Source organism: Pinus tabuliformis, chromosome X, assembly GCF_031772625.1.
Source record: "Pinus tabuliformis cultivar Carrire ecotype Pingquan chromosome X, CPIR1, whole genome shotgun sequence".
NCBI classification, from domain to species: domain Eukaryota; kingdom Viridiplantae; phylum Streptophyta; class Pinopsida; order Pinales; family Pinaceae; genus Pinus; species Pinus tabuliformis.
Window position 1 is genome coordinate 1246932463 of NC_142308.1, and position 13610 is coordinate 1246946072.

At 39.6% G+C, this 13610-nt stretch overlaps 1 protein-coding gene across 1 annotated transcript in view; it reads left to right on the forward strand.

The window, feature by feature from the left end:
- Positions 1 to 1554: 1554 nt before the first annotated feature.
- Positions 1555 to 13610, forward strand: part of LOC149144492 (uncharacterized) — a 219237-nt gene continuing 207181 nt past the window's right edge. The window contains exon 1 of the mRNA XM_089448782.1: positions 1555 to 1966. Within this exon, the coding sequence (XP_089304908.1) occupies positions 1824 to 1966 (143 nt within the window). The 5' untranslated portion in view covers positions 1555 to 1823. The remainder of the gene's footprint in view (positions 1967 to 13610) is intronic.

Consider the following 13610-nt stretch of genomic DNA (forward strand, 5'->3'; position numbering starts at 1 on the left):
TTATGGCAAATAATGATCTCTTGGTTATATGAAAGTCAAGGTCATTGAACCTTCTGATATTGAAGGAAAAAGAAAAAATGAGAAGGATGGAATCACAACTATGAGCACCATTGTAAACTTTATTAAAGATCATTTGATTCCTTATGTTGAAAGTCTTGAATCTTCAAAGAAAATGTATGATTCCCTAATTGGATTATACAATATCAACAACATTGGTCAAGCAATCAGTTTGGAAAATTACCCTTGTGATGTTCGAATGACAAGAAATGAAACCACAGCCTCATATTTCATGAGTATTTCTCAATTAAGAGATCAACTTCAATTAATTGATGAAGTCATTTTTGAAAGAGAACTAGTGACAACACTTAATGGTCTAGTAGATTCACGAGACTCATTTGCATTAGTTATATGCACCAGAAAAGAACCTCCAAAGTTTGAAAAACTAAGGATTGCTTGTACTCAAGAAGAATCTAGTCTCATTTCAAAAGGAAAGATTCAGATATCTGAAGAAGATGGCTCTCAAGCATATGCAACACGTTTCAAGAAGGCTTGAGGAAGAAAGAAAATTAGATTCCAAAGAAGAAATGAAGGTAGAAGATCTTAAGGAAGAAGACCTACTCCTCAAAAGAAGAATAATATGTCAAAGGTCCAATTCTATCATTGTCACACTTTTTGTCATTATAGAAGTGATTTTTCTAAAAGATCAAATGATAAAAAGAGAAAGGGAAAACAATATGCTACTACAACATACACGGATAAACTTCCAAGGAAGCCTAAGAATGAAAATATAGGTAATAATGATTTCTTCTATTTTTCTTCTCTTAATGATTTTGTTGCAGATAGTGAAGACTTGTTGCTAGCAAATAATGGTGCCTCAAGGCACATGACAGGAGATCGTGATAATCTCACAAGTCCAATGGAAAAGAGATTATCTCAAAAGGTAGATCTTTGAGATAGTAACAATTATGCAATCAAAGGTGTTGGGAAGACATCCATTGAGCTAGAATCAGGTGAAAACTTTCATCTTAGCAAAATACTATGTGTCAAGTTTGAAAAATAATTTGCCTTCCATTTCATGGTTGGAAGATAAAGCCGCACTTAAATACTTGTCAATACATTTAACCAATCATAAAATTTAAATATAAAATTTTATTTATTTTTAGTTTTAAATATTCTCTTTAATATATTTTAAAACTATTTTAAAACTTTAATAAAAACAATTAAATGATAATAAAAAATTTGAAAAAATTTCTTATATAAAATACAAACAATTTTTTATTGAATCCACCAGCTCATTCTACAACCCAGTATGATGTCAGTCTAAATAAAAATTTTAAAAATAAAAAATTAAATAACTATACAAAATAGTTAAAATGTCTCCTGTTTGTAAAAAAAAAAATACTTATAAAAAATTATAAACCCTCTAAGCTCATATTAAATTAGTATTTACAATAAATCTTGATACAGATTAATTGAAATAAAAAAAATAACAAATCAAAATTGCCCCAATCCACACATCATGCATAATAAAACTGTGCTTTTAATCCACAATCCACACAGAATAGAACGGTACTCTTTTTACTAAATCACCTATGTCCAAATCATCAAAACATCAATCAGAGTTTACCATTACAGAAAACTTCCACCGGATATTGGTCGATTTCTCTATGCTCTGTTTTCAAAACCAGCAAGGCAATAAAAACCACAACGACACCGAGAAACATTTGAAATGAAAGTTTGCCCGCACTCGTACTTCTAAATCATATATTTTAAGCAGCGAAAATTCACAGGCGTTGGAAATGGCGAGTTGAGGAAATACGAAAATGAGGTTTGCCCAGTTATTTGTATTATCATGGCTAATTGGGGCAGTCTACAGCCAAACAAATGGAGATTTCTCAACGTTCGGTCCTGCGGGGACAATGCACACTAACAACTGGGCAGTTTTGGTCTGCACATCTCGCTTCTGGTAAGCTCCTCGTGATTCGAAACTGCGCATTCATCTCATATTCAGATTTAGGTTTTTCTGTTTCGAATTGAATCACAGCTGAATCTGGCGGTGATTTGGACGGTATGAATTTGATTTGGCATGGTTAATGATATGTTGACTGTCTCGAAGGAGTGTGACAAGTTGATAACTGGCACACAAATCGGCCCATTTCTGGCGACTTCCCGCAATCCGGCAAATGATCAAATGCTGAATTTACTAAATCCATTTCTCAGGTTGAAATTCTAGGGTTGGGGGTCGATTCAGGGACGGTGTGGGAAATTCCTAAGATTGCAGTTTTCAGTTGCCGAGAAGGCGGGGTGCTTTGTGTGCCAGTTATCCTACGACCTGTATGGAATTCGAATTTTGGTCAAATTCAAGTCGTACCAAATTTCGTGCTAGAAAGGCCGATTCAACTGAATTCTATAACTATCCCATAAAGTGAAAGTGCAGAAGTACAAAATATATTGTAGTGTTTGATATATTCATCTTTTAATGCATCAGTTGAGTTACTTTTTAATTTGTACAACTTCTGTGATTGCGTAATAACTCATTCCGGGCAACGCATTGCCTACATCAGCCTTTCTATCACTTGTTCAACACTGCATTCTATCTGATGTATCTGCTTCATCATTCCTCATTTTTTTCTTTGGTTCTCGATGCATCAAGCATCGGTTACTGAAGACTATCATGATTAGTTGGGTTTCTAGCCTTGCTGCCAGCCATACGACGCCTCATGCAAAGTTGAACACATTATTATCTCATATCTGGCCATTTTCTGTGGTTTTCATCCAATTCACGCTTTAAAAGGCAGTAGCTCTTCGTTGATGAATCAATTTTTTTCTGGACTGCTGTTTAAGTTGTGTCTATCAACTTTACCTAGTGTGAATTGCCGATGGATCAGGCATGCCAAAAGTGGGTACAGGCTATAATAACTTTCTAAAACCGTCCTCAGCTAAATCTATCTATTAGAAGGTTTGTTCCTTATCAAATCAGATAGACACGATGAATGAAGAATCAAGAAAACGTATCTTATTCTACAAACATTCAGTTAGCTCAGGGTTTGCTGTTTAGACCGTGGAGTATTGCTTCACTCCTTTTATTTTTAAAGTGACGCATTCTACTCATTTTTTTATAAATTTAAAATTATACTTACTGAACTCAGCACAAAACCGATATGTTTTGCTGTAGCATTTGCTCCTATGTATATTGAGCTATATTAGAAAACCATCCAAATAGACCCACGCTGACTAGTCTGTTCAAGAGTGTAAGGTGTTCTTTACAAAATGTGAAAGTGCAAGAACATTTGTAATTCCGAAGGACATTATTTCATACTCATCCAAAGATTGACTATCTCGAGTATCCCCTTGGGCTTGTCCTGTTCCTTGATCCTGGTTTTATAGGATGTCAATCACAGTTTGCTCTTGATGACAATTTAGTCTCACTCAACAACATTTATCGATGTAAAGTCTAGGCTGTGGAACTTGCCCTGATTTTGGATTTGTTGTGGTCCTAAATTCTAATAATCATTAGTATCAGATGATCTTCTTCATCTTCACTACAAAAATACTGAATGGGCACTTGTTGGAGAATAGAAATATTTGGCAAAAGAGTTTATCGTAAGAATATTTTTGTCTTTCTTACTTTTCATTGCTGTCTACTGAGATTTTGAAGCTTTTTGCATTGAGGCTCTGCTATGTGCACCAAATTGAGCAGGCTACATATTTACCACATCCATTTTTCTAGGCTGTCTAACAGGAGTAGCAGATAATGAATCACTAAAATTTGAACAGCTCTGAAAGATAGTGTTTTGCTTCATCCTTGGCTTTACTTTTTCTTTTTTGGCAGTCTAGTGGGTCGGGGAGCCAAGAAAGACTTAAAAATTCCTGAATGATTAATAAATTGATGGTTGATGGCCGCCCTTTTCCCACAACTTCTTCACAGTTTTTTTCTCCAAGTATTAATCAAAGTTATTGGAACCAGACCCAACTTTTAGACTGAGTAAATAGGCCTCAAATGATGATTTGGTTTGGACTTGGCCTTTCATTTGATGGATGATTCTGCCAAACAATCGATATATAAAATGCTCAAATTTCAATTTAAAAATATATATTCATGTATATCACTGTAAATACAAACAATTAGACACAAAATATGTAAATTTGTTGATATATATTGCACTCAAGGGTGCAAATAGGGAAGATTCAGTGAGATACATCAAGTATAGGAAACTTGAATAAACTTCCTTTGACGAAGTGCCAATTACTAACCAATTATTAAAAGGGGTGTGTGACGACCAGTCCTTACTTAACGGACATATTGAGTCTTCGGCCAGTGCTTGTGGAAGCAAAGGCACAAGGAGAGGTACACTATTGCTGTTTAGACAGCAGCAGAAAATGCTATTTTTACATTTAATGGATCAGGGCATGGAATGAATTGGAGCTATGATAAGCAGCCTTGTTCGGTGGAGAAATAGAACATTACAAACCATTTGTAGAAGTGGCATATATCAAATTTTGTATGTGATGTAACCCCTATACCGCATAATGGATGTAGACCTCCCAAAATATATGTGTATAAGAATTGAATGAATTTCAAGAGAAATAAATGATTTAATGATCATATAAAATAATCTTCATCTGATTCAGGATGAAATCTCAGTCTCTATTTAGAGACTATGCTCAAAGTGCATTGAATCCAGAGCATACAATAAACATCTTCATTAGGACTGTTTTTCTCTATCCCCACTTCACAATGGTTGAGGACATACAATTGGTATCACAATGCGAACAACTTTACTTGAAGAAGTAGAAGGAACATCTATCAGTTGCCTTAAATTGAAGAACAGAAAACATGAATATTCCATGATAACATGTATTAAAAAATCTTTACATGACTTTTTGATGAATCTAAAAGGAGTTGTACTTAGAAGTGGTTTCTATGGAATTCGAGAAGCTTCAATCTGTATCATTGAATCGGGAAATGTAACCACTCATGATATCATACTACTACCTTCTATGAAAATAATTGATACTACACAGCATATAGCCAAACTTACCAAATCACTTATGTAGCATCACAAATACAAAAAAATCATAGATATATTATAAATAATTCAATTAATTATGAGGACAAGTTTTTTCCTATAGACAATGTTTTAATGCTTGTTCATGGTACAAATTATGGTATTTATCCATAAGGGTGTGGAAATAAAATACAAGAAGTCTGTTTTTTGGGATATGGATGAATGGGGGATAGCTCCTTGTTAAATTATGGTATGTTCTATGCTTAGAGCAGTTCAAATCTTTTTATTAGCCACTATTTAACAATCACATAAACATAAAGTAAAGTGCAGATAGAACATTAAACGATCGATAGAAAACAAGCAAGACAAGAGACACATGATGTGGCGGCTAGCCAAGGACAAACCCCAATGCGGGGAAACCCTTTGATCAATTCTTCTTTAATCTTCAATAGTTCAGCAGAGAGAAATAGTACAATTCAGAATTCTGTAATTTTATAACAGCAGCAGCAAACCCTAAATCAGCAAAGTCAAACTTGGTCAAAACAGCCCCGGATTGACTTCTAGTCAACTTGAAGAACTCGGTCTTCAACAACTATCTTCAGCAGCCCAAAACAATCCACAAACCTCAGTCAAACAGTAACCAACATCTGGTCAAAGTTTGGTCAAACCTGTGGCAGCTCCTTGACAGTCAACGCTGGTCAAAGGAGTGGTCAAACCTGGTCAAAAGTGCTGAACAGAACTGCGGCTAGCCTAGGAGAGGCTGCCCAACCCAATCCGTAGTCAAGAAGGCCTCCATGCTGGTCAACGCTATCCAATCAGCCCACTTGTAGCTAGGTCAACCCAAGTCAACGCTGCCCTAACCAGAAATCAGCGTCTTCCTTCTTCAACCACACGTGTGAGAGAGATGCTCATCTAATGCGTAGGAGAGAGAGAATATGAGTGATCAGATGAGTTCATAATGACTCAACCTCACTTGTACTTATATGATTCGCTAGGCATGTGTGCCACACATTTAGTTGCTGGCCAACCTTGACAATTTGTCAAGTAAATACAAATAAATTCATTTTTCCATAATTACTTGTCGGAATCGGATGATCTTTAGATCAATCCTACACCTCTCGACAAGAGGAACCTAGAAAAATATCTGCTGCCATAAATAGGGTGACCCACATGGAGTTTGGCCCTAGTTGCCAATTTTAACACTCCCTCTCAACTAGGGAGAACTCCATCTACTAATCCGTTTGACCGTCGGTACTATCCCTGCCATCAAATGCACTGCCTTACACTGCTTGGCTTTGCTCTGCTCTGCTGAACTATGAAGAAGAAATGATCGAGGATGTATCATACCATCCTCCACTGACCCGAAGTCAATCTCAGAGTGTGTCATACCACTCTCACTGATCCCAGATCAATGGAGGTCATCCTAGCATAGGGAGTACGGTGGATACAACGATGCGTCCATCGATAGTACTACTAATGGTCCCTAATCCCATTTCCCTACTCATTGATCAGATGAGAGGTACTCCCATGAGTCCCACAGTGCATGGGTAGGATGCCTCGATAGGAAAACTAATCATCCTGTCCACAGGAGAACGAATCATCCTGTCCAACAGTCGCCATAGGAGAACTAATCATCCTGGCCCACAGGAGAACTAATCATCTTGTCCCACAGTCGCCATGGGGTGTCATAGGGGAAGGTTGAACCTTTCACCCTGTACATAGCGCACCACCAGGGGAGGGTGAGTCGCCTTGTGGTCGCATGTCGCTCCAAGAAGTACCCTGCGTCCCCCTGGAGCTCCCAGAGCTCAATGTATGCATCATACACGACCCTCATAAGAGGGTCTCTCAATGACACCAAGTCGTTCTCGGAAAGTCAAGAATTTGACCTTTCCTAGGGGCTTCGTCAAAATGTCGGCGACTTGCTCATCTGTACCGATATGTTGGAGCCTTATTGCTCCCCGCTGCACCATATCCCGGATATAGTGGTACCTGATATCGATATGCTTGGAGGGATCATGAAATATGGGATTCTTTGATAAACGAATCCCGCTCTGGTTGTCACATAGGATCATGGTAGTATCCAATGTAAATCCAAACTGCTCATTGAAGAACTTTCATAACCAGACCGCCTCACAAGAGGCCATACTAGCAGCAATGTACTTTGCCTCGACGGTGCTCAAAGCCACCGACTTCTGCTTCCTGCTCATCCAGGATATCGAGGCAGATCCCAAAGAGAAACAACACTCGGAAGTGCTCTTTCGGTCCACCACACTGCCTAGCCAATCAACATCGGTATATCCGTGTAGCCTCACATTTCCGGCAGTGTATCTCAACCCATGAGTGATTGTGCCACGAAGATATCTCAATAGATTCTTGGCACCAATCCAATATGTGTGGTGAGCCTCAACCATATGTTGACTGCAAAACATATATCCGGATGGGAGTTCACCAAGAACATCAATGCTCCGATGAGTTGACAATACTCGGTAGCATTTTGTAAAACAGGTTCGGCAGCACTACTGCTTAACTTCTTGAAGTCAAGCTCCATCGGGGTAGTCACGGGCTTGCAGTCTACCATACTAAATCTCTCCAATATCTTCACTACATTTTCCTTGAGATAGGAAAATCTCCCCTGGTTTCTGCTAGACTTCCAGTCCTAGGAAATAGTGCATCAATCTTAGGTCCTTCATCTCGAACTCGGAAGCCAACTCCCTCTTACATTTGAGAATGAGAGGGTCTGCACCTGTCAAAAAGAGGTCGTCAACATACAACACTAGTATGAGAGGTTTGTCATCTTCAACCTTAAAGTAAAGGTTAGGGTTGGATTCACTCCTAGTGAATCCCAGCTTCATCAAGTAGCTATCGATCCTCTCATACCACGCTCGGGGTGCTTGCTTCAGCCCATAGAGGGATTTCTTCAACTTGCACACATGAGATTCCCGATCATGAATCTCAAATCCTTCGGGTTGCTCCACATAGACTTCCTCTTTGATTGAACCATGCAAGAATGCGGTCTTGACATCCATCTGATGTAGGTTCCATCCTTGCGAAGTAGCAAGGGCTATGATCGAGCGAATGGTGGTATATCGGGCAACAGGTGCAAATATCTCGTCATAGTCTATACCTTCCTTCTGAGAGAAGCCACGAGCGACAAAACGAGCCTTGTACTTTTCAACACTTCCATCAGCTCCATGCTTTATCTTGTAAAGCCATTTCGAAGTGACAACGACTTTGTCCTGGGGTCTGGGGACCACATCCCAGACATTGTTTTTCATGATGGACTCATATTCCTCAGTCATAACATCCTTCCAAACTTGATGCTTGACAACTTTTGCAAATGATGAAGGCTCATTTTGGATGATCGTGCTGATGATGGTCAAGTATCCCCGATACTTGGTCGGTTTCTTACTTTCCTGGAAAGTTTCCTTGGGTGCAACGTGTCCTTCAACATCATCAAGTGTCCCCTTCAGCCATGAACGCCTCTTCCTAGAAGAGGAAGGTTCTTGTGGAGGGGGATCAATAGGATCCATAGGTTCTTCCACATCGGGCATCGTCTCATCTTCCTTTTCCTTTGGTTCCTTGGTGTTAGCTTCTTTAGATCCCCTTAGAGTAGGAAGATTGTCAACTTTGCTAAGAGCCATATCTTCGTCAAAGGTGACTTCATGGCTGGTCTCGACTTCCCTTTGACCAGCCACACAGATTCTGTAGCCCTTAGTATTTTCACTATAGCCCACGAAGATTCCTTTTTTTCCAGATGCACCCAATTTATTCCTTTTCTCCTTCAGCACATGAAAATATACAGGACTTCCAAAAATTCTAAAATGAGATACGTCGGGTTTCTTACCAGTGAACATCTCTTCGGGAGTCTTGGAAACCCAATGCTTGATGAGGGCATCGGTTTTGCACATACACGACGGTTTTCGCAGCTTCGGCCCATAGAAACTTCGGAAGTCTTTGATCATGGAGCATAGCACAGACAACTTCCACAATTGTACGATTCTTCCTTTCCGCCACACCATTTTGCTCAGGAGTATATGGTGTTGTAGTCTCCCTCTTAATGCCAGCCTCTCTGCAAAAGTCATGGAACTCATTGGATTCATACTTAGTCCCATTATCAGTGCTTAAGGTCTTGATCTTCTTTTCGGTTTGATTCTTGATGTAGGCTTTGAAGTGACGAAACCAAGAGAACACTTCATCCTTCTTTTTCAAGAAGTATATCCAAGTCTTGCGAGAATAATCATCTGTAAGAGGTAATATAAATATCCTCCCAAGGAGTTCATAGGCATCATACCAGAGATGTTTGAGTGAACCAACTGCAATATATCGGAGGTCTTGCTTTAGCTTGAGGGGAATGGTCCCCTTTTGAGCTTTCCTTCGGCACATCCCGGACATACACCTTCTTGCTCTAATTTGAACTTGGGTATCCCGGTCACCATTTTTCTCACATTGGGTAGAGCTTTATAATGAAGGTGAGCAAACCTCCGATGCCATAGTTTGGACTGAAGAGATGTGACACAAGACATGACACCCAGAGAACTTCCCTAGACCTGATATAATGAATCAACTTGAAACCCAAGAGTGAAAGCATCTTTAAAGTTCTTTTTCCATACACGTACCTTGCCATCGATGAAGGCCACCTTGTAGCCTTTGTCTTCCATTGCCAAAATGGACACCAGGTTCTTTTTGAGATCAGGTACATATAGGACTTCTTGTAAATGAATTGTATTTCCCTGATTGAATTGAAGAGTGACATTCCCTACGCCCTTCATGGGATATTTTGAGTTGTCCCCAAGAACAATTTCCAGATTGGTCTCCTTCTCTATCAGATTAGAGAGAGCTTCTTTGTAACCAGTGAAGTGCCTTGAGGCACCACTATCAATAAGCCAATCTCCCAGCGAGTCCGGGGGAGCAGTAGTAGAGAGGGCCGCTGGTAGATAATATTCATCTTGCTTTTGTTAACAACGTTAGATTCATACCTGGAGTTTCTTGCCTTCTTGAAGGGTTGACCTCTTCCTTGAATTTTAGCATTCCTTTTACCTCTACTATTGGACCTGCCATTCCTCGATTGCCTTGAGAGTGATTTTGATCATCGTCATGGTGTGAGTCCTTTTTATCAGGGCGTTCCCTCGCATAGTGGCCCATTTTGTTGCAATTGTAACATCATCCTTTTCTTCCACCTTTCGGTCCGGCCTTTCCTTTGGATTTAGCCCCATAATAGTTTCTTCTTTTAGCATGAGAAGAAAAGACCTCTAAGTGTGGGCATTTCTTGCTCTTCCATCTTTGTTTCTTCTTGAATGCATCTTGCCATCAATTCCTCAAGTCTAGGAATTACATTATTGTTGAGAAGAGTAGTCCTGAATATATACCATTAAGGTGGCAGCCCTCCGAGAGTTGTGATAGTCATTTCCTTGTCAGGAACTACTTCCCCAATAGATAGGAGATCATTTTTGATCTCGGTGATCCTTAAGAAATATGCTTGCATACTCTCATCTTTGCCCTTCTTAATTTCCTTCAACTTATTTCTAAGGAACAAAACTTGATTTGCATCATTAACTTTAAATAAACTCACTAGTCTATCGTAGATTTCCTTGGAGGTGGTCAGCTCGGAAACATAAGCCACCAGGCACTTGTCGATAGAGTCCTGGATGATCTTCTTTGCTTTGACTTCTCTCCTGGTCCACTTGTTCCTTGCAGCAGCAGATGCATTTGATGGAGGCTCAACAATTCTGCCTCTCACATGGTCCAACACTTCTTGCTCTTCTAATGTCAGATCAAGAGACATCTTCCATCCATGATAGTCAGACTTCTCATGGAGTTTGTCTTTAGCAGGGAAGTGTGCTGAGGACCCCATGACTTCTTTAAGATTGCTTCAATAGCCTTCAGTGATTGCTCTAGCTCTTGCTCTTGCTTGGGCTTTGTCTTCACCTCAGCTCTGATACCATGTTAAATTATGGTATGTTCTATGCTTAGAGCAGTTTACTTCAAATCTTTTTATTAGCCACTGTTTAGCAATCACATAAACATAAAGTAAAGTGCAGATAGAACATTAAACGATTGACAGAAAACAAGCCAAGACAAGAGACACAAGGCGGCTAGCCAGGGACGAACACTAATGCGCGGAAACCCTTTGATCAATTCTTCTTTAATCTTCAATAGTTTAGCAGAGAAAAATAATACAATTCAGAATTCTATAATTTTATAATAGCCAAACCCTAAATCAGCGAAGTCAAACTTGGTCAAAATAGCCCCGGATTGACTTTTAGTCAACTTGAAGATCTCGGTCTTCAACATCGATCTTCAACAGCCCAAAAAATAGTCCACAAACCTCAGTCAAACAACAGTCAACATTTGGTCAAAGTCTGGTCAAACCTGCAACAACTCCTTGACAGTCAACGCTGGTCAAAGGAGTGGTCAAACCTGGTCAAAAGTGCTGAACAGAACTGCGGCTAGCCTAGGAGAGGCTGCCCAACCCAATCCGCAGTCAAGAAGGCCTCCACGCTGGTCAACGCTATCCAATCAACCCACATGCAGCTAGGTCAACCCAAGTCAACGTTGCCCTAACCAGAAATCAACGTCTTCCTTCTTCAACCACACGTGTATGAGAGAGATGCTCATCTAATGCGTAGGAGAGAGAGAAGATGAGTGATTCAGATGAGTTTATAATGACTCAACCTCACTTGTACTTATATGATTTGCTGGGCATGTGTGCCACACATTTTTATTTTTATTTTTGGTAGGTAAGCACCCACGGGGGATTTGAACCAGTGACCTATCACAAGGAGTGCCTTAACAGTGCACCCATTCACCGTCAATCCAAAGCCCTGTGGGCATGTGTGCCACACATTTAGTTGCTGACCAACCTTGACAATTTGTCAAGTAAATACAAATAAATTCATATCTCCATAATTACTTGTCAGAATCAGATGATCTTTAGATCAATCCTACACCTCCCAACAAGAGGAATCTAGGAAAAATATCAACTGCCATAAATAAGGTGACCCACATAGAGTTTGGCTCTAGTTGCCAATTTTAACACTCCTAGAGGGGCAATTTTATTTATTTATTTTTATTTTTTTAGTTTTAGTTTTTGTTTTCCCCCTAAAGAAAAAAATCTTATATATTCAAAAAATGAATATATAATGTTCCAGGCTCAACTTCAAGACTCTTCGAACCTTCAAAAACATGATATAACTAGAAATCAAATGTGCACCTCTACAAAAGAACTTAGAGCAACTGTATACAGTTGTAGCTTACATTAGGTAGTCGAAACACTAAAATTGCCAAAAGAAAATAACACGTCAACAGAATTCCCTAAGCGATTTGCCCTAGTCCGCTATCACCAAAGGAGGGTCTCCATGGACTCCTCCTCCTCTCCGTCAAAGAACTCATAGATACCAACATATTCGACAAGCAGATACAATGGTTCTTTGGAGAGATCATAAGCTTTTTCATTTAATTCTTGGAGAATATGGTGGAAGGACACCCATTCAAAAGCTTGCAGGCCATGTTTGATGTCTTTGAGAATGGGCTCAAACCTGGCATTGCTCACCGAGGCCCTTTGAGAGGCGCTATCAATCAATGGCTTCGATCCCATGATTTGCAGTTTTATAAATTCCTTCTTATTGGCTATTTCCAATAGAAACTAGAGAGCAATAATCTCCACTTTGTTGTTAGATCCTTTGCAAGGAGCGTATTTACTATTTGCAAAACATGTAATGTGAATGATTAAATAAAAGTACAACTCAAACTACACACCTCAGAGGATGGCCTTGACTGGCCTTGCCAAAATAACCCCAAGGGATCTCATAATCTAAAGTTGGCATAATCGTTGTCCTAGGATTTTTTGCCTTCAATTCAGATTTGAATTTATTTGAAAGAGAGATAATTTTCCGTGCATTAATCTTTGGAGAGAGCTCAATGCTTTGGAAAATACTCAAGTTGTGTGTCCTCGACAAACCACTAACTTGAAAACAAGGCAACCCCATGTTGATATTTGGGTAGCATCGGATGTGCTCTAGCTCCAAGACCTAGAAATCGTTTGGAGAAATTCCACCCGGATTGTATTTATTAAAATAATTAATATTTTTAATGGGGTTCCTAAGTCTAAACTTAGGAAAATTAAAATATTAATGGGTATTAATGAAACTATGGGTGAGAAGCTACTAAGAGATTAGGATCAAGTCTAATTTAATCTTCGCCGTTGATTAGAGACTTGATCTCGGCTGTTGATTTCTTGACAAGAAAAGTATAAATGGAGGCTTGGGTTCGGTTGGAGAAAACACACAGAGAGATAGAGAAAATCGATTTTCTGAAGTGAGAAGTTCTTAGGAGGAAAATCGATTGAGGAGATCTCTAGCAGAGAGGGGCAGTTCGGCAAAGGGACTTCAGTCCAAGGCCGAGAATACATAGCAGAGAGGCAGAGCAGCACCAGGAGAGACAACACAGCTCCAGAAAGGGTGACACAGAGGCTAGAGGAGCTGACGCAATCACTTAGAGGTAGCGCTGGGGTTTCTGTGAGGCACATCGAGCAGCAGTTCAACATATCGAATTTCTGAGCCGAGAAGGCTCACTGGGAGGGTGACGCAGCTCCTAGAGGAGGTG